Consider the following 21,325-nt stretch of genomic DNA (forward strand, 5'->3'; position numbering starts at 1 on the left):
CCATCCTGGTCATCAATCTCGGCTCAGTTCCTGACCACTCCATTGAATTTGCAATGCTACTATTGTCAATCCAAGTCTACGCCGAGGCTGTGGACCTGGAGATTCCCTGTAAGGAATTCCAGATCCCTTTATGGCAGTGGCCACTTTCAGCAGGATAATGCGCCCTGGCACACTGCAAAAATTCAAGGTATTGACCTATCCTCCAAATTAACCAGATCTGCTGGAAATGGATATCCTATACATAGAGGCCCCACCTTGCAACTTACATGACCTACAGTATCTGCAGCTAATGCTTTGGTGCCAGGTACCACTGAACATCTTCAGATGCCTTTTGAAGTGTATGGCTCAGTGTGTCAGAGCATATATAATGTACAGCATGTTGGCTGTACTGTTAACACACTCACACTGTATACCTTGAATATTCCTTGAAACACAGCGCTCTATATTGATTGGGTTGTCAAACGAGAGGTTTCCTAGGTTGTGCCACTTCAAACCCTGTAATGCAGTCTCCTGGATAAAATTGCAGTTTTTTGTTCATTCCCCTGTCCATAAAATGTAGAAAGAGCGATGCAGTTTAAAAAAGATCACACATCCTACAACAGAAAAATAGAAAAGTTACGAAATATGAATGAATAAATGAGAAAAATATTTGCCACTAATTACCAAACTTGGCCACGTCTTTAAAGATAACCTGTCATCTCTCCTGGCATGTCTGTTTCAGTAACTACTTACTTTCCCTGTGTAAAAATAATTTTATGTATGTTGTGCCGTCCCTCTTTTATTCCTCTTTGAAGTTTATGAATGAATTACTAACAGTCTGCAATAGAGTCTTACTTGGGGTTACCTGTTGGGGAGTGTGGCCCTGCACAGTTTGACACTAGCCAATCATTGCTTTTAGTATCAGACTGTCCAGGGACACACAGGTAACACCCAGTTAGACCTTTTTTCTATTAGGAGTAATAGAGGAATGGCACAACATGAAGTTTGATGAAAAGGTTCTCCAGAATTGTTTTTGCATGTGGAATGAAAGTACTTACCCAAGAGGTCATCTTTAAAGGGTTAAAGGGAACATTACATTAAGCAGCTGTTAGCAGTATTTCCGGAATTAATCATTTATATATTTGTAGACGTCTCTTCTCAAGACTAAGTGTACTGTATTCTTTCTTTATAACGAAGAATCTTCAGCCCTATCACGGAACAGTGGATGTGAACCCACTGTGCCACTGACTAGCAATACTCCAAAGGGGCGTGACTGAGCAACTACCCGGATTTCACTGGAGCCTCTGATGGTGAGGATAGGCTTGAGCGTCGGTAGTTGCCAGGGGCTACTCTGGAGCGTAAACCAGTCAGTGACAGCTGGTCCAAGCAGACGAGGAGTTACCTGCGAAGGTACCAACAGTACAGATGTAGTAAAGCAGGCAGGGTCGTGATCAGGAGCAGCAAGACAGGAACCGGAAGATGATACAGAGACATAGTCAAGACGAGCAAATAGTCAAGGAAGGCGGCACAGGCGCAAGGTCAGACAATCCCGGTCCCGGTCGGCAACAGGAGAGGCGATGCAAGCATGCTGGGATAGGAGATAAAGAAGTCCAGGAACGAAGCAGGAAGTCAGGAACACGAGTGGTAAACAAGCTCTTTAGCACAAGATTAGGACCTTGACACTGAGGCGTCTGGCTAGAGGGCTGAGCTACTAAAGTACCTGCAGGAGAGGCAGGATAGGTTAACGAGATCACCTGACACAACTCAGCCCCGCCCAGGGAGTGATGCGTACTGTCACAACCGAAGCCTAGTTCAAGCAGCGTTCAGGTTGAATGGAAGTTGTGGAGCGGAATCTTCAAAGGTAATACTAACCACACAGGCAGAACCTAAAGCTGCAGCAGAGACAGGGAAGCACAGACCACGATCACAGATGAGCACGGTGCCCGGAACCGCGGCGGTAAGTAGGGGGACAGCGTCGCACAGAGGACGCTGCTACAAGCCCTTTTATCAGTTTTGTTTCTCCTCCAGGGCATTTTTTCTTGCAGATTGGATTTATTTTTGTATTATTACTTCTGAAACGTAGAGCAGCTAACGCCATTTTATTGTTCATACTCTATATTTTATATCCAGATGATCATTAGAATTTAGCTACAGTAATTACAGCTTTTGAATATTTTTTTTTTACTTTAATCTCTCAGTAACAATCTCACCTGTTCTCACATGAAAACATGCACTTTGGCATGAAATGTCATACGTTCCAGGACATTGCACTTTCTGTGGAATGCACAGAGGCACACGTTATGCATCTGGATTCCACAGAGTTCCCACAGCATCTGAGTCTGGGAAATCCTCATGTTCTGGGAAGGTAGAGCACATCTTTATTTTGGCACATAACCAAATTACTATTTAACCTCATATAGAAAGGCAGCCAAAAATCGGAGATCAGACTGGTTAAAAACAGTTATTTTAAACTCAGAGCTTCTTGGGAATCAAATATATGTTTACAAAGCAAGACCTTAAGCTATGTGCCTACTGAAAGTAAATCAGCAGTGGGAAAACTATCTCTTGGAGCAGAACGCAGTTTATACCAGCTGGAGGCATGCACATGTATGATGATTACACAAGAAGAACATATGCGCTTACAGCAATTCTGAAAATCACGACACAATATTTCAATATTATATACTGGCAGCAGTAGCCTTTAGGTAATGATGTATATTGTCTAAGCATCATGGAGAATGTGAAAGCTTCAATGTTATCATATAAGCTTCCTGGAAAACATTAGACATTACGATATTTTGAGAGCTATTAAAGGGTATCTTCGGTGCAATTTCTTTATTATTGCATTCTACTTATTTTGGGCTAAAATCATTTATTTTTCCAATTTGTCTCTATTGAAAATTTCCAGCAGTTCTTGTACTACAGGGGTTAATGGAGAGTGTATCTGCAGACTGTCAGTGTCCATTTTCCTCAAGTCCCGTCATCCAGCAGAGCTGTCTGCTCAGTCTGTAGCCCTGTGCTTTGAGCTGTTGACAGCACTTAAATACACATTTCAGCAAAATTCTTGTCACACTGATAACAATATGGCTTAAATATGTGTTTATAAGCTTCAGGAGATAAGGGATTCACATGAGCCATCAGATGAAGGGATTCCATGTGAATACAGAACCCAATGAACAGGATGACTTTTAGCTCAAAATAAGTAGAGTGCAATAATAAAAAAGTTTAAAGTATCTTTTCTTTTTTCTTTAACCCATTTGTGCACATGGGAGTACATCTGAGGTGCGCCAGGTGTGTATGGACCAGTCTCACAAGCTTCACTAGCTCCGTATGCGATGGATTTCAGATGTGTAAAGCTGTTGACACCCATTAGCAATGACTGCGATCGGAGATAACTCTAAACCTGTTCATTTAACCCCTCAAATGACATGGATTTAATTAGTTGCTAGAGCAGCCTGAGGACTTGTGAAGGCTCCCAGGCCTGTTATTGGAAAATACCGGTTAAGCCCAGCTCAGTAGTACATGCAGAGAATCCCTATGAACTGCAATAGCATACTATTGCACTCCACAATATAACTGATCAAACAATTGCATGTTCACTAGAATTAAAAAAAAGTAAAAAAATGTTTTTAAAAATAAAACAGTAAACAATTCAGGTCACTGTCATTTCTAAATTTACATCTAAAACAATGAACAATATTAAAATATAAAAGTATTTCTCCTGCACAATGAATGCCGTAATGAAAAGAAAAATCTAAATCACCTTAATTTTTTTCTTTGTCATCCATGATGTATAAAGTGATCAAAAAGTCAGATGTACTGCAAAATGGTACCAACTACCAATATAAACTACAGCTCACCCCACAAAAAACCTCAGCTCTGTAGACAGAAATATAAAAAACATAGGTGTCAGAATATAGTGATGCAAAGAAAATTTTGATTTTATTTAAAATGTTTTTATATTTTTAAAGCTAGCAAAACATAATAAAAACAATATAAATTTGGCTTCACCATAATTGTATTGATCCCCAAAATAAGGTAGTCATGTAATTTTTAGCACAGTTAAACCAAACTCAAAAAAGGCAGAACTGCAGAGTATTTTTTTATTTCATCACACAATTTTTTCCCCCTTTTTTCTAATACAAATTAAATGGAGTAATTAAAAAATACAACTTGTGGCACATAAAGGAAAGCTCTGTCTGGCTATGTGAACAGAAAAGGGAGGAAAAAATGAAAACACAAATATATATATATATATATATTAACTGGGTGCCCCCTTTATTATTTTTTCCTGTCCTTTAAGTTGGCCCATCTCATACATTGGTGGCATATAGCTATTATATGACATCAATGTCAGATAGGTGCCGGTCCTATCTCTAGGAAGGGGCCCCCAAAGTGAACAAGGGCACACCAGGCAATAGCAGCCATTCTCTATTCACTTCTATGGTAGTGCTGAAAATGGCCGAGTGCCAGCTTGGCTCTTTTCACAACTACCATAGAGGTGAATGGAGAGTACGCCAAGCATGTGTGGTGCGCTCTCTTTTGCTTTCAAGGTCCTGTTCTAGAGATAGGTGCAGGTCCCAGAGTCGGGACCCGCCCCTACTGACATTGGTGGCATATCCTAGCTATATGTATGAGATGGGCCAACCCCTTTAAGTATATCTTTGATTTTATAAAACTGACCTATCATATAGCCATTTCAGCAGTTTATTATACAAGAAGAATATGAGACATGGAAGCTACACTGGGATTGGCTGCTATGGGCAACAAAGACAGTTTTAGTTTAGTTTAATACATCTCCTAATATGTGGCAGTGTATAGTCTCAAGCTTTACCAACCAGTACACTTTAAAAGGGTTGTCCCACTAAAACTATTTATCCAAGGAGATAGGTGATAAATGTTAGCTCACGGAGGGCCCAACTGCTGGGGCCCTCGGCAATTCCGAGAACAAGAAGTCCCTGAGTCCCTCTCTGAATAGCATTCACGTATGTCCACCACTCCATTACCTTCTATAGGAATTACACAGACACCAAATACATTATGCATTTTTTCTTTAATGTTTGCACGAAAAACCTTTATTTGCATAAAAGGTGTAATTTTTCCTTTTTTATCCATATTAGCTATTTTTTATTACCCATGTTGGCTATCTTCTACTACCAATATGTAGTTTTCTAGTTATCTTCTTGGATAATTAGGTGGATCTTGATTTATTTAATATATTTTGAGTTGGGCGTATATGTGATCTCATATAATATGGCAAAAAATAGGTAAACATGTAAGGCTGGGGTTGCAACGCTGTCTTGGCCATAACACCCATCATGCATCCGAGATTGCTGTGTAACGGTGCAGCCATTGAACTTAATGGGGTTGGAGTGCAACACTTAAATTGCTACAACGTGGCCCCAGAATTGCAAAGAATCGAGTAGGGCTGGATTATTTGTGATCTTGGGGTTGTGGTTGCAGCAACTTGTGAGTTGTCCTGTGTCCCCATTCGGTTCAGTGGCTACACATAAATCTTTGGTCACGCCATGGGCATTGTGGCCACCTCAGCATTATATTACCCCCTGGAGCGAGAGAGGTTTGAAAATTAGGTTGTGTCCACATATACTAAGAGGAAATATGAATAGAGTTTGTCTTAATGGATCAACTTTTTTCATCTCTGTCCAAGGGGTAGCCCTATGCAGGTTCACAGTATCCACAATAAAGTAAGATAATTGTAGCCTGAATTGGATTAGGAGCCCCCACCCATAGTCAGCTGCATTGTTTCCCACTATGACATGTACGTATACCAATGTTGGTATGGGTTTTTGAAAAAGACTGTGATATATTATGTTGACACCAAATTCTGTGATGTTCATATCAACATGCTCACATACATTACAACAGTTATCTTTGTATGATACAATTTATCTAAAAACACTACTAATAGTCCTACTGGATCTGTTTTTGTCGCACAACCATCTCGCTCTGTACAATCACTGTTAATGACACAAAGTACATATGAGAGTAGACTAATAAGACATTTTGACTTTCAGCCAAATTCCAACTACTGAGGAAATTCTGTCTTGGTCTCATAATTTTGACAAGATGATGCGGAGTCCTGCAGGAAGAAATCTCTTCCGAGAATTTTTACGCACAGAATACAGTGAAGAAAATCTGCTTTTCTGGCTGGCATGTGAAGACTTGAAGAATGAACAAAATAAGAAACTTGTCGAAGAAAAGGCTAGGAATATATATGAAGATTATATCTCCATACTTTCACCAAAAGAGGTAAGTCCTTCCTGTTAGTTAGTTAGTGATGTCCTTTGCAATTAATGAAAAATGGAGAAATAAAAGTGCAATACAAAAATGTTTTTGAAGCATAATGTAAATTTTTGTTAATACTTTTTTTTTAATCTAAAATTGCCTTTTTGGGTGAAAGTAATAGTAGCCTTAAATATCCTGTTCAGCTCTTTGCAAGTGAGGGCCTATCCATACGCACCCTTGTTTATCAGCTGTTTTGTAGTAGCACCAGAACTTCACAGATCTGTCCATTGTGCAGTGGACAGAGCTGGTAACAGCATTGCTACTTGCACTGAATTGAATGGGAGCAGTGCTGCAATAATGAGCTGCAATAATGAGCTGCACGACAGACGGACCTGTGTATTTCCTGCTCCAAGTTCTGGAGTTACTGCAGATCAGCTGGGTGTTTGACGGTCATTGATCAGATAGTGATGATGGCCTATCCTGAAGATAGGTCATCATTTGTAAGGAGTTAGACAACCCCTTCAACTTATAGCTTAATATATGATCATGATAATTATGAATAATATGATTTGTGGTTTTTCTTTTCTGCTAAGAAATGGTTTAAATCAGAACATATCTAGAACAATAATAATGAAAGATGGCAAATGTTTAAAAGTAAAATACTCTCTTTGACAAAAAATATTGCTGAAAAATTCGGATTGCTGCAAAAATCAGCATTCAGTTATCGCTCAGGTAGATATGAAAATGAGTACAGGTGTTGTCTGATTAGACACAGGGTCTCCCCACAAGAGGGCATAAAATGCTTCCCCCACTTCCCTATGAAAAAGCTCAGAGGCAACTTTTAGATAGTATACCTTTCTTTTGGTGAGAGATCATTGACTGCTATAAGCCGAGGTCAGGGCAGGAAACGAAGGGTCAATGCGGAGGTCTGACATGAGACAGGACAGGCAGTGGAAGGTCAAAATCCAGGAATCAGGCAGAGTTCGGTACACGGGCAGACAAACAGATACACCTTTGCAGGGAACTAGCAACCTAGATTACCTATTGTTCAGGCACCTTACAACAGGAGAAGGTGCCTTAAGTAACCTGAGCTGTCCAGCAAATGGGTGTACATGCACACTGGCCCTTTAAGAGCCAGGGAGCACACGCACCTTATGGGCAGACTGGAGAGGCCTAGCTGCCAAAAACAAGACACAGCCTACTAGGGGAGACAGAGCAGATCATCTGGTTCTACTCTACCGGAGAAAACACTGAGGGGTGAGTGGAATGACTATTATTACACCTTTAATTATCAACAACTTTCCATAAATCAATATTACAAGTAGAGGGCACACAGCTCTTCAGCGCACCACATGGGCAAGCTGATGAGCCGGAAAGCACAGGCTATGGCCTGCAAGGGGAGACAGAGCAGATGTTCCTGCTGAAACGAAGCCACGGGTGGTCGGCAGAGAAAACACTGAGGGGGTCAGTGGAATGGCGCCCGTGCCTACCTAGGAGAACAGGGCAGCAACAGTCTTCCAATGTAACACTGCTGATTATAAAAAAACTTATAAATCAATTTTAAAACTGATAATTAGAGATCAGCGAATTTTTCAAAAATTTATTTGCGGCGATTCGCGTTAAAAACAGCTATTTCCTGGCTTTATAGTGGTGTAGAACACTGTGCTTTGCAGTAACCCGCATGGGGAGTCTGCTGTGGTAGTGAAATAATACTGTGAGTCAGTATGACATGCAGATGACAGGCATCACTCTTAGAATCACTGCACACTTCACTTATTTGGGCAGTCACAGGGACAAAACTGATCAAATAAGTATAAGCTCAGCCTTACAGGTCGATGTAAGCGTCAAGAAGTAGCGCACTCCTTTTACACCGTCGTCAGCTGATTCTACATAGATGTCTACAGAACTGTTCTATTATATACAAGTAGAGCCCCCCGACATTGTGGAGAGGGTGTCAGCAGTAAGTATGTGTTGATGTCACTGATTATTTTGCCTTTTCTCTGATCCGTCAGAACAATAACCCACAAAAAACGGATTCTGTCTGTTGACCATCCGCCTTGACTCAGCATTTGGTCAGTAATCCATCAGTATTGCTAATGCCCAAAAAAACAGGAGTTGATCCAAAACAGAGATGACACGTGAATGGAATATTTGCATGTCTTCTGTGTTTTGTACCCACTCCTGCAATTCTGATGGAACCATACAGGCCTTATAGCTGCTACACAGACAGGATTCGTTGTGCGTCTCATTTTTCCTTCCTTCTGACAGATCAGAAGAAGGGTCAAATAAATGATGATGTCAGCCAGGCCGAAAGGCAAAATAGTGGCCCAGTCATGAAGTGGGGAGGGTGGGAACAGCAGGAGAAGTCCACAGAGTGGCCCTATGACATAGTTGTGAGGTGGAAGCATCAGGAGGAGGCCACAGAGTGGCACAATGACAGAGTGTGGAGGTGGAGGCAGCATCAGGAGGCCACAGAGTGGCAAGGTGACATAGTTTGGAGGTGGCAGCAGCATGAGAAGACCACAGAGTGGCAAGGTGACATAGTGTGGAGGTGGTAGCAGAATCAGAAGACCACAGAGTGGCAAGGTGGCATAGTGTGAAGGTGGCAGCAGCATGAGGAGACCACAGAGTGGCAAGGTGACATTGTGTGGAGGTGGCAGCAGCATGATGATGTCAGCCAGGCTGTAAGGCAAAATAGTGGCCCAGTCATGAAGTGGGGAGGGTGGGAACAGCATGAGGAGTCCACAGAGTGGCCCTATGACATAGTTGTGAGGTGGAAGCATCAGGAGGCCACAGAGTGGTACAATGACAGAGTGTGGAGGTGGAGGCAGCATCAGGAGGCCACAGAGTGGCAAGGTGACATCGTTTGGAGGTGGCAGCAGCACGAGGAGACCACAGAGTGGCAAGGTGACATAGTGTGGAGGTGGCAGCAACATCAGAAGACCACAGAGTGGCAAGGTGACATAGTGTGGAGGTGGCAGCAGCATGAGAAGTTCACAGAGTGGCCCTATGACATAGTTGTGAGGTGGAAGCAGCATGAGTGGCCCAATGTCAGAGTCTGGAGGTGGCGGCAGCATCAGGAGGAGGCCACAGAGTGGCACAATGACAGTGTGGAGATGGCGGCAGCATCAGAAGGCCACAGAGCTGCATAATGACAGAGTGTAGAGGTAGCGGCAGCATCAGGAGACCACAAAGTGGAAAAGTGACATAGTGTGGAGGTGGCAGCAGCATCACAGAGTGGCACAATGACAGTGTGGAGGTGGCGGCAGCAGCATCAGAAGGCCACAGAGCTGCATAATGACAGAGTGTAGAGGTAGCGGCAGCATCAGGAGACCACAAAGTGGAAAAGTGACATAGTGTGGAGGTGGCAGCAGCAGTAGGAGGCCACAGAGTGGCACAATGTCAATGTGGAGGGGGTGGCAGCATCAGGGGGCCACAGAGCGGCACAATGACATAGTGTGGAGGTGGCAGCAGCATTAGAAGACCACAGAGTGGCAAGGTCGCATAGTGTGGAGGTGGCAGCAGCATGAGGAGACCACATAGTGGCAAGGTGACATAGTGTGGAGGTGGCAGCAGCATCAGGAGATCACAGAGTGTTTCGGTGACAGAGTGGCGAGGTGGGTGGAAATACCAGTACCAGCTGAAGATGGTGAGTGAAAGAAGGAGCACTTGGCATCAGATGGGTGGCAGCATGTAATGCACCGAACTGGTTGGCGAGGATCTCAACTGCGGAGGCGTTTTGCATTAACCAATACCCAGCCCAAAACGAGAGCGGGTATGGTAATTCAGGTTCAGTGACGGATACCCAGGCGGCTCTCTCAATCTGGTATACGGAGAGTTAGGGATCCAAACATCATACACCTGTTCCCTATGCTATAACAATTATTAATGTAGCTCCTATACCTTCACAGGTGTATGTAGTAGACAATTTGTGTGGAGGGACAGAGTTACCGTCCGTAACACTTGTTACTAATTCACCCCCCTCACCAGCAACAGCAGTAAGCGGGCACCAGGTGCCGAAGTATTGTTAGTAATAGGAGAGAACTGAATTAGTCCAGGTACATCCAGTCTTTGAGTAGACTGATACTTGCGGTTTAGGTGCTCTACCAAGAAGGTCCAAGTATCCGGCGTGGTGATGCTGTAGCAATGAGGGTCCCAGCAGGTTGTGGTTCAGCTCTGAATGACGGAGGTGAGGCTACCTTAGCAGCATACACGGCGTGCACTCCGAAATTAGTGGAACGCCGTGTATAGGTGCCTTGGCGCATATATCGGGTTGCAGTGATTGTGAGGGAGGAGCCGATAACGTCATCGCGCACGTCGCGCGCTGACGTCATCGCGCACGTTGCGTTCCAACCTGGAACGCAACCGCCGCTGTGAAAATCGGAGCTGATCCTGTGCTCCAGATTAACCAACCCCTTGATCCCTTACAGTACCCCCCTCCTAAGGGAACCCCTCCGGGGTACCCCAGAAGGGGAGGGCCGGTCGGGGAACCTGCGGTGGAACTCCTTCTGCAGTTTTGGAGCGTGGACAACGTCGGCCACCTCCCAGGAATCATCTTGGGGACCGTAACCCTTCCATCGTATAAGGTACTGAAGTCTCCCCGCCCTCTTTCTTGAATCCAACAGCTCCTCAACTTCGAACTCTTCCTCACCTTGGACTATGACCGGAGGTGACGGGGCAGGGTTCCTGTCTGGAAAAGGGTTAGGACGAACAGGCTTCAGCAGGGAAACGTGAAAAGTGGGGTGTATCTGAAATCGAGGAGGTAGGATGAGTTTCATGGTGTTAGGGTTGATGACCTTCTCAATACGGAATGGTCCGATGAACTGTTTCCCCAATTTTTTAGAGGGAGTACCCAAGCGGAGGTTTTTGGTGGACAGCCAGACAGAGTCCCCTATTTGATAAGGGGGATTCGGCCTTCTGTGTCGATCATAATAAATTTTTTGACGTTCTCTAGCTCGGATAAGATTTTCTTTAAGTTCCTTGAGGGTCTTCTGCAATGTGGAGAAGTAATCTTCAGTAGCTGGCACATTAGTAAGGACACTCAACGGAGTGATAGGAGAAGGGTGAAAACCGTAATTCGAAAAGAATGGAGAATAGAGGGTAGAGGCACTTTTGGAGTTGTTATAGGAAAATTCCGCAAGGGGAAGTAAGGTCTCCCAGTCGTCCTGGAGATAAGAGCAGTGGCAGCGGAGGTTCATTAGTAAACCGTAAGGTCGCTTACGGTCATGTTTGCAAGTGGCACAAATCTCGCATGAGGCGACATAGTCCTGAATTTCCTGTATCATGTTGGGCCACCAGTAGTATCTGCGGACTAAATCAACGGTTTTGGAGGTGCCCGGATGCCCCGACATGGGAGTATCATGGTGTAGTTGAATTACTTGTGTTGTGAGTCTTGGTGGTATGTATAGAAGATTCTCCTTATAGTAGAAGCCCTCATCATCCCTGCGGAGTCCTAAAGGACGATCCTCTTCATTTAGGATTAAGTTGTCCTTAAGTTTTTGATGTAGAGTTACAGAAGCGATAATTTTTTCGGGTGGAATGACCCAAGAAGGAAAATCTGCTCCTGGATTGGGTTCATTCAATCGAGAAAGCGCGTCTGCTTTTCCGTTTTTTGAGCCTGGTCTATATGTGATTTGGAAATCGAACCGGTCGAAGAAAAAACTCCACCTTACTTGACGAGAGGATAATGTCTTACCGGTCTTTAGGTATTGGAGGTTGCGGTGATCTGAATAAATAGTGATTGGGTGTTTTGAGCCTTCCAAGATATGTCTCCAATTTTCCAACGCGTTTTTTATTGCCAGAAGTTCCTTTTCCCCTATGGGGTAGTTGACCTCGGCCGGATTTAGTGTCCGGGAGAAAAACCCCACCGGGTGTAAGAGTGTCATTAACGATGAGCGTTGAGATAAGACAGCACCTACAGCATTTTGGGATGCATCCACTTCGAGGACGTACAAGTTGTTAGGGTCCGGTATGGTGAGAATGGGGGCGGACGTGAACCTGTGCTTTAGTAGTTGGAATGCTTCCTGAGCTTCTTGATTCCATTTGAATCTCGTATTGATGCTTGTAAGACTGGTAAGCGGTTTCGTAGTAGCGGAATAATTCTTGATGAATTTCCTATAGAAATTAGCGAACCCCAAAAACCTTTGGAGTGCCTTCCTGGAACCCGGACTGGGCCAATTTTGTATACATTCAATCTTGGACTGGTCCATCTGAATTCCTTCGGGGGAGATGATATACCCCAAGAACGGTAAGGTGGTCGTTTCAAATACGCATTTCTCCAATTTTGCGTACAAGCAGTGGGCTCTCAATCGTGCTAGTACCCAACGCACATGTCTTCGGTGGTCCTGGATGTTATCTGAATAAACCAATATGTCATCCAGATAGACAATGACACAAACATCCAGTAGATCACGAAAAATGTCATTTATGAAATTTTGGAATGTTGCAGGAGCATTGCATAGTCCGAACGGCATCACTTGGTACTCAAAAAGTCCATAGCGGGTGCGAAAAGCGGTCTTCCACTCGTCTCCTTTTCTGATCCTTATCAAGTTGTAAGCTCCTCTGAGGTCCAGTTTGGTATAGACAGTGGCAGTGCTGAGGCGTTCAATCAGCTCATTAATGAGAGGCAATGGGTACCTGTTTTTTACCGTCACTTTGTTTAGAGCCCTATAATCGATGATAGGACGGAGGCTGGAATCCTTGTTCCGAACGAAGAACATTCCCGAACCTGCGGGTGAGGTAGAGGGGCTAATGAACCCCTTTTTCAGGTTTTCCTCTAGATACTGTTTGAGATGGTCCAACTCAGGTTTCGCCAATGGATAAATCCTCCCTGTGGGTATTTCACTACCTGGAAGGAGGTCTATGGGACAGTCATATATTCTGTGAGGCGGCAGTGTCTCAGCATTCTTAGAGCTGAACACGTCGGCGAAGTCCTGGTAGAGGTCTGGTATCTGGGTGCCCCCAACCGTTAATATGGGGTTTGTAGGATAGCAAGTCTCCTGGCAATACCCTGAGTCTAACCTTACCTTGGTCCCATAAAAGTGTTGGTCTATGAAGTTTTAACCATGGTAGACCTAGTATGATAGGGAATAAAGGGGAAGATATAATGTCAAAAGACATGAATTCAGTGTGGTTGTTTTCACACGTCACCATTATTGGTGGGGTTTGGGTTTGAACTGGGCCTGAGGCCGAAGTAGTACCATCAATAAAACTCACGGACATCGGGGAGTTCTTTTTAATCAATGGAATTTTATTTCGCTTGATCAACAGCGTATCGATAAAATTTCCACAGGAACCTGTATCCACCATTGCGTCAACGGTAAGTCGACTTTGGTCCCACTGTAGAGTAAGAGAGGTGTATAAGTAACCCGGGGTTCTGATGGGGGGAACTACGATTTTACATCGATTGTGTTGCTTACCTTCGGACTTTTTCCGTATAGCCGGGCAATCATCTACCCCATGGGCTTCGGAAGAGCAATAAAGGCAGAGATTCAAGTTACGTCTTCTGGTTTTCTCTCTGTCTGTTAGAGGACCCCTAAGGGCACCTATCTCCATGTTCTCTTCAGGGGGGTGCATCTGGGTTGGTCTACTGGGAGGAACATATCCAATGCACCGCTCAACTCTACGTTCACGTAGACGTCTGTCGAGGATGGTGACACGTTGCATTAATTCATCGAGGGTGAGGGGCATGTCTCCTCTTGCCAATTCATCCTTCAATGCTTCGGAGAGGCCGAGACGGAACTGGTTTCTGAGACTAATATCGTTCCACTCGGTCTCCCGAGCCCACCGTGTATATTCGGCAATAAAGTCCTCAACCGGCCGTCTGCCTTGTTTTATGCTCCTGATGGCAGATTCCGCCGTCTGCTGCTTGCTGTGGTCTTCATACAAGAGAGCCATGATTGTGAGAAATTGGTGGTAGTTGTCTAGGACGGGGTCCTGCCTTTCCAAGTAGGTATTTGCCCACGCTCTAGCCTCACCCCTAAGGAAGGAGATCATTGTAAGGACCTTTATCCGGTCTGTAGGGTACGTCCTAGGACGAAGTTCAAACATTAAATTTAAAGCGTTTATGAAATCACGGAACTGTTTACGATCCCCTGAGAATAGTTCCGGCGGACTGACCATAGGTTCGGGCCCCTCCCTTGGGGGGTTTGTGTTCTGTGCGACAAGGTCTCGCAAGGTCTGGTTCTCCAGTTGCAGGTTCAGAACATCCTCTGAGAGGTTCTCAACCCTCTGTGAGAGAGTGACCATGTGTCTCGCTAACTCCGCTGGATCCATTTGGGTTCCACTAATATGTAATGCACCGAACTGGTTGGCGAGGATCTCAACTGCGGAGGCGTTTTGCATTAACCAATACCCAGCCCAAAACGAGAGCGGGTATGGTAATTCAGGTTCAGTGACGGATACCCAGGCGGCTCTCTCAATCTGGTATACGGAGAGTTAGGGATCCAAACATCATACACCTGTTCCCTATGCTATAACAATTATTAATGTAGCTCCTATACCTTCACAGGTGTATGTAGTAGACAATTTGTGTGGAGGGACAGAGTTACCGTCCGTAACACTTGTTACTAATTCACCCCCCTCACCAGCAACAGCAGTAAGCGGGCACCAGGTGCCGAAGTATTGTTAGTAATAGGAGAGAACTGAATTAGTCCAGGTACATCCAGTCTTTGAGTAGACTGATACTTGCGGTTTAGGTGCTCTACCAAGAAGGTCCAAGTATCCGGCGTGGTGATGCTGTAGCAATGAGGGTCCCAGCAGGTTGTGGTTCAGCTCTGAATGACAGAGGTGAGGCTACCTTAGCAGCATACACGGCGTGCACTCCGAAATTAGTGGAACGCCGTGTATAGGTGCCTTGGCGCATATATCGGGTTGCAGTGATTGTGAGGGAGGAGCCGATAACGTCATCGCGCACGTCGCGCGCTGACGTCATCGCGCACGTTGCGTTCCAACCTGGAACGCAACCGCCGCTGTGAAAATCGGAGCTGATCCTGTGCTCCAGATTAACCAACCCCTTGATCCCTTACACAGCATCAGAATAGTAGCTGAGGCAGGTAGCCAGAAGAAACCGGTCTCTTTTGTCAAAGTGTTGGTGTGGCACCATGGATGATTTAGTCTGATGCATCAGGCATTGGTGGGTGGAAATCCTGATTCATCTTGACCCACATTTTGGGTGGACAGGCGAGTTCTTCTTGGGGTAAGTATGGCCCCCGGTGCACTAAACACCCACTCTGATGCCACACTACTGGCCGGGCAGGACAGCTTTTCCAGGGCAAACTCGGCCAGTTGCGGCCACAAGTCCAGCGGATCTTCAATATGGGGTGGCAGGGTGCTGTCCAAGTATGCACCACCTGCTGGTTCAGGTTATGCTCCAGGTCTACCTGCTGCTGCTGATGAGTAGTTTCTTAATTCGGTTGGTGAAGAAAGCTGCTCATCAGTGACTTTAGACTCAGGCTGCTGCTGATAAAGCTGGTACTGCTCCTGCCACCCCACCCCTCTGCAGCAACTATGGCAAGAGGATGGACGATTGCGCAGATAGGCAGCGGCCAACTGACTACATAGGATGTCTCTATATTAGTTCAGTTTGTGCTCCCTCTCAGCGGGTGTAAAAAAGGCCCCCATTTTGGGCCGGTAGCAAGGGTCCAACAAGGTGGAGAGCCAGAAGTCATCCCTCTGGCAAATGGTGACAATTCGGCTGTCACTACGCAAGCAACTGAGCATGTATCAGGCCATTTATGCAAGTGACTTGGAGGGACTCCCTGCCTCCATCTCCACTGCATACTGCCACGGTGTGTCTGGGTCCTCTGCCTCATCTTCCTCATCGCCCGGTAGCTCCTCTGGCTGCTCCTGATCCTCCTCTCCGGTTCTGTGTAGAAAAAACACCCATTTCGCTACACATTGCTTGTGCTCCAATCTCCTCCTACTCCAGTTCAGCCCCCACAGGGCTTGACAACCACATTGAACACGTGTGCCATGCAGGGCAGCCCTCCTAGACGCAGCACCGACACCATGTTCTTCCCGTTGCCGTTCACCGTGGTTTCCGATTTTTAGTTGTCGAGGAGAAAGCCAGGATTCGATTTCTTGATGAAGGACACAGAGCAGTTCCTCCCCTGTGTGACTCCGTTCGCCCAGGCAAGCAAGTTGCAGAACAGCATGACACCGCCGTTCCCTGTATATGTGGTATGCTGGACTTAATTGTCTCTGCAGTGGAGACTGAGGACACGGTGGAGCATGAGGAGGCAGAGACAGACAACAGACATTGTCGCAGGACCAATGGCGTGAGAACGTGGAGGCGAAAGCGGCATCACCTGGCCAAGTTGCTGGTGTGGCTGTGCAGGAACCACATTCACCCAGTGGGCCGTAAAGTACACGTATTGTTCCTGACCATAGTTACAGCTCCATATGTCGCCGCTGCCGTGCACTTTGGCAGACACACGGCAAGCCATTACCTGTGCCGCGAGCCGGAACTGCCTGCTCCCGGTGACCGCATTTGTTTCAGACCGGCTCGCGGCACAGGTAAGGGCTTACCTGTGCATCGCTGGACTTGTGAGTTAAGATGGCAGCCCGCATGTGTTCGCTGGCGAACACTGCGAACTGGCCATCACTGAATGGCAAATACATTTTTCTTTTGCCACTAATACATGCCACAAAAGGCTTTAGAACATATAACTGCACCGCTGAACACCAAATATATTTAACTTTTGCCACTAATACACGCCACAAAAGGTTTTAGAACAAATAACTGCACCGCTGAACGGCAAATATATTTTTCTTTTGCCACCAATACACAACAAAAAGTGCTGTAATTTTAGCACTTCACCACACAACGGTTAATAAGCCCTTTTTCCCACTAATACAAGCCAAAAAATGCTTTAGAACATATAACTGCACAGTACAAGGGCAAATAAGACGTAGAAATATTTCCTTGTAATAAACCCTGTTAATGGCTGTAACACCCTAATAACAAGAACGGTTTGCTGGAATCACAGAGCTGTATAATGGCAATTTGTGTCCCCGGTCAGTGCAGCAAGGTGTAATAGGATTGTTCCTATTACCCAGGCTGTAACCTCCCCTACTGAACCCTGTTCAACATAAATGCTGTGAAATGATTCCTCCCTATCCTTTCCCTACACCTTGAATAATCCTTTCCTTCACTTGTAAATCGTTTATTTAGCACAATTAAGTTTTTTCTAGCACTGTCCCTAACGCCTGCTGACGTCCAAGATGGCTATTTATAGGGCTGTGACATCACAGGGCTAGCTGCTGATTGGCTGCATGCATGGCATTATGGGTGATCCCGCCTTCCCATAGTTCCTTGTTCCATGTCCAGCAGCCATTTTAGGAAAAAATGCGATACGTTACTACAAAGCGTGAGGAAATTTGGATCCGGTGCGAATCGAATTTTTCCTGAAATTCGGATCGAATTCCACTTCGTCAACTTCAATTCGTTCATCTTTACTGATAATGAGAAACATTGTAATATATCTCATTAGAAAAAAATCCCTTGTACTCCACCTATAAGACTCCTTTTCTGCCTCCTGTATTTTGCACTCACTCTGATTTCTCTGCTAAAATATGTATATATTAGGCAGAGAGTGACAGATTTTCAGCTTTTGTGAAGGATCAGGTTAAAGCTGCTGTCTATAGAAGTATGTGAAGAGGGGAGGGATGAGGAATGAGCATCTGCAAAGAGACATATGCAGACACACAAAGACACTGCTGCTGACTCTAATAAGTGGTTTATTGCCTCATCCTAGAGCTGGATTTACAGCAACTCTGATCAGTGATATGTCATATGATGTTGTTGCTTCTGTGTGAGTAATAGATAGATATAGGGGAGCAGGATCTCCTGTCCTCTGTTTGCTGTGTATAGCAGACATCATACCAGTGGAGAAAGAATTTTTCTGTAATAAGATATTACAAAGTTTCTTATATTTGGTTATAATATTGAATTATACAAATATTAAGGTACACATTAAGACACATAAAGATATCCACTCACTCACTCTGCAGTGTTAGCCTGAATATGTTCTGATTATAAATTATTTTACAAGACCTGGGTTGCTGTGTTTGCCGGGTTGTGATATGCTCTGTCTAAACTACTGCCTAGAGGTTGTACAGACAGCAGCAGAACTAAAGATAATCAAAGTTGTTTCAGAACTAACTCCAGCTGATATACCTGGATGTAAAAAAGCTGACACTACAATTTAAAGTTTTTGGAAAATGCCAAACTTAAAAGCATGTAATTCATTCTTCCTTCAACGCTGGCAGTTTCCCAAGTTCCTGCAAATCTGCTTTGTGTTATTTCCTTTAAACTTTGAGCCTTCCAATTTTTTTTTAGAATATAGCATAACAAGCATTTTTTTTACTCAATTTCACTGTATGTTGGATTTATTGTTTTTTCCCTGTAATAAGCATGTATAGTATGTTGATAGGATATGCTTTAAATGACTGATAATAGGGATCTGGTCTACCGAATAAGATGGAGGGATAAGTGCTAATGTCACATTTTAGTAAATAGGAGATATCTAGAAAAGTAAGTTAGTGGTCAGACTAGTGGTCCCCAGACAATTGCGGCCTATTAAATATTAATATACCATATATGCCTGCTACAGTGTTTCAAGAGACATTGGAAGTCTGTGCCCATAAATCTAAGAATCCAGCAAATTTGTCAGGTTTATATACCAGTAATTCCTTAAATTTTTTTAAATCTAAATACAATTATGTCTGCTATTAGCCAACTTTAGGCAAAGCTAAGAGAGGTATATTAATCTTAGTCTTGAGTAAAGGCTTCTAAAGATACCATATTTTTCGCTTTATAAGACGCACCTGATGATAAGACGCACCAAGGTTTTTGAGGAGGAAAATAAGAAAAAAATCATTTTGAACCAAAAGGTGTGCTTTTGGTAGGTTTTGAACTAATGGTGGTCTGTGGATGACGCACTGTTATGGGGGATCTGTGGATGATGCACTGTTATGGGGGATCTGTGGATGACGCACTGTTATGGGGGATCTGTGGATGATGCACTGTTATGGGGGGATCTGTGGATGACATTGATATGGGGGATCTGTGGATGACACTGATGGGGGATCTGTGGATGACACTGATTGGGGATCTGTGGATGACACTGATGGGGGATCTGTGGATGACACTGATGGGGGATCTGTGGATGACACTGATGGGGGATCTGTGGATGACACTTATGTCATCCACAGATCCCAATAAGTGTCATCTACAGATCCCCCATCAGATGCATCAGTGTGGAGGGAGGAGGCGGAGACACTGCGCCGTCTTAATGCTATACTTACAGTACTACAGTAAGTACCGAACAGAGCGTATACATTTCGATATAAATCGTATTGAATGTATTTAACAGTTGCAGGGCCCGATGTATTAGAGTAGAGTCACTGCACCGGGCCCCACCATGTGTGTCCCCGCCTCCTCCCTCCACACTGACCGAGGGAGATGCCGGTCTGCGCCGTCTTAATGCTATACTTGCGGTACTACAGTAAGTACCGAACAGAGCGTATACATTTAGATATAGATCAGATTGAATGTATTTAACAGTTGCGGGGCCCGTTGTATTAGAGTAGAGTCACTGCACCGGGCCCCGCCATGAGTGTCCCCGCCTCCTCCCTCCAAACTGATACTTCGCTGGCCGCGCTGTGCAGCATAGCGGCCAGCGAAGTATCCGCTTTATAAGATGCACTGCCATTTCCCCCCCACTTTTGGGGGGGGAAAAAGTGCGTCTTATAAAGCGAAAAATATGGTAATTACATTGTTACCGGTTTTATCCCAATCTGTTGTGGCGTTCCAGAGATACAGCCATTTTAGTTAATATACAGATGAGGTCTTAAATGCACAAATGACCCCCATCATACTGGATGTTGACACGCGGGACCAGAGGATGTCAGTGGCAGCGGGGGACCAAAGGAGCTGGATCCCAGCTGCTGGAAGCAGGTAAGTATGGTCCAGCAACATGAAGGTGTCAGGCCGAAAGACCCCTGAATGTACACAAACCCCTTAAATCCTTGTACAAACCAAAAATTATGAGTTTTATGAAGTTAATAAAATTCTTCTACAAGAAGAAGTACTCTGGATATTCCAAAGTGAGTTGCTTGTATTTAGAGATCCTCAAAAACTGAAAAATGCTCTTTATAGTCCGCTCATATCGAGCACTGCTGAGTCAGGTCAAATCTTAAATACAATGTCACAAAGAAAGAATGTCAAATTCGCACTTCTCCAATGATATTAGTGACAGGAATTAGATGACACGTCTCCCTTGTAAAAATCCTCACTAAGACACAATTCACACGATGATATCGTTATTCACCAATCCACTCGGACTGCAGCAGATTTTATATACCAATTCCTCATCCAAATCTCTAATTTGGAGAAAAGGAAGGGTAACCCAGAATAGTGAAGTACCACAGGATAGGTTTAAAATGCAAATGCAAATCATTTCACTCACAAACATCTGGTTAAAATGGCACATCAGAAAGATAAAAACCACACGAACGGCGGCTCCATCACCAGCCCAACTCAAGTTTCACAAACAGCTTCTTCTGATGTGTCCCAGAAGAAGCTGTTCATGAAATTTTAGTCGGGCCGTTGATGTAGCTGTCATTTGTGTGTATTTTATCTTTCTGATGTGCCTATTTTAACCAGCATTTGACTGATATATTAGAGCATGCTGATGCCGATAGATTGGAGCATACTGAGTAGGAGATGGTGGTCTGCATTTACAAATGCTGCAGAGAGATCCAGAAGAATGAGCAGAGTAATCACTGTTGTACTTAAAGGGGTTGTCCAGGTGACAACCGCCCGGCAGTGTGTTCGGTGACGTCTTAGAGGCTTCCGCCCGGCAGTGTGTTTTGTGACGTCCCCGACTCGGATTGGCTGGCTTTAGCGCTGCCCTAGCCATTTTACAGGATAGGGCAGTGCTAAAGCCCACCCATCAGTGCCGGTGACATCACCGGGCTCACTGCTGGGCAGAAGCCTCCATCTGGCTGCCCCATGGAGAGCCCGGTACGTCACCGGAACTGCAGAAAATGCCTTTGCCCTGCACAATTCAGCGCAGGAAAAAGGAGAGCATCGGAG

General features: G+C 44.8%; 1 protein-coding gene across 1 annotated transcript in view; it reads left to right on the top strand.

Moving 5' to 3' along the window:
- The window catches only part of RGS17 (regulator of G protein signaling 17), a 75,384-nt gene that overhangs the window by 50,665 nt on the left and 3,394 nt on the right, over positions 1-21,325 (top strand). Inside the window, exon 2 of the mRNA XM_040427341.1 lies at positions 6,015-6,249. Coding sequence (XP_040283275.1) covers positions 6,015-6,249 — 235 coding nt within the window. The remainder of the gene's footprint in view (positions 1-6,014; positions 6,250-21,325) is intronic.

The sequence above is a fragment of the Bufo bufo genome, chromosome 4 (assembly GCF_905171765.1).
Source record: "Bufo bufo chromosome 4, aBufBuf1.1, whole genome shotgun sequence".
Classification (NCBI taxonomy): domain Eukaryota; kingdom Metazoa; phylum Chordata; class Amphibia; order Anura; family Bufonidae; genus Bufo; species Bufo bufo.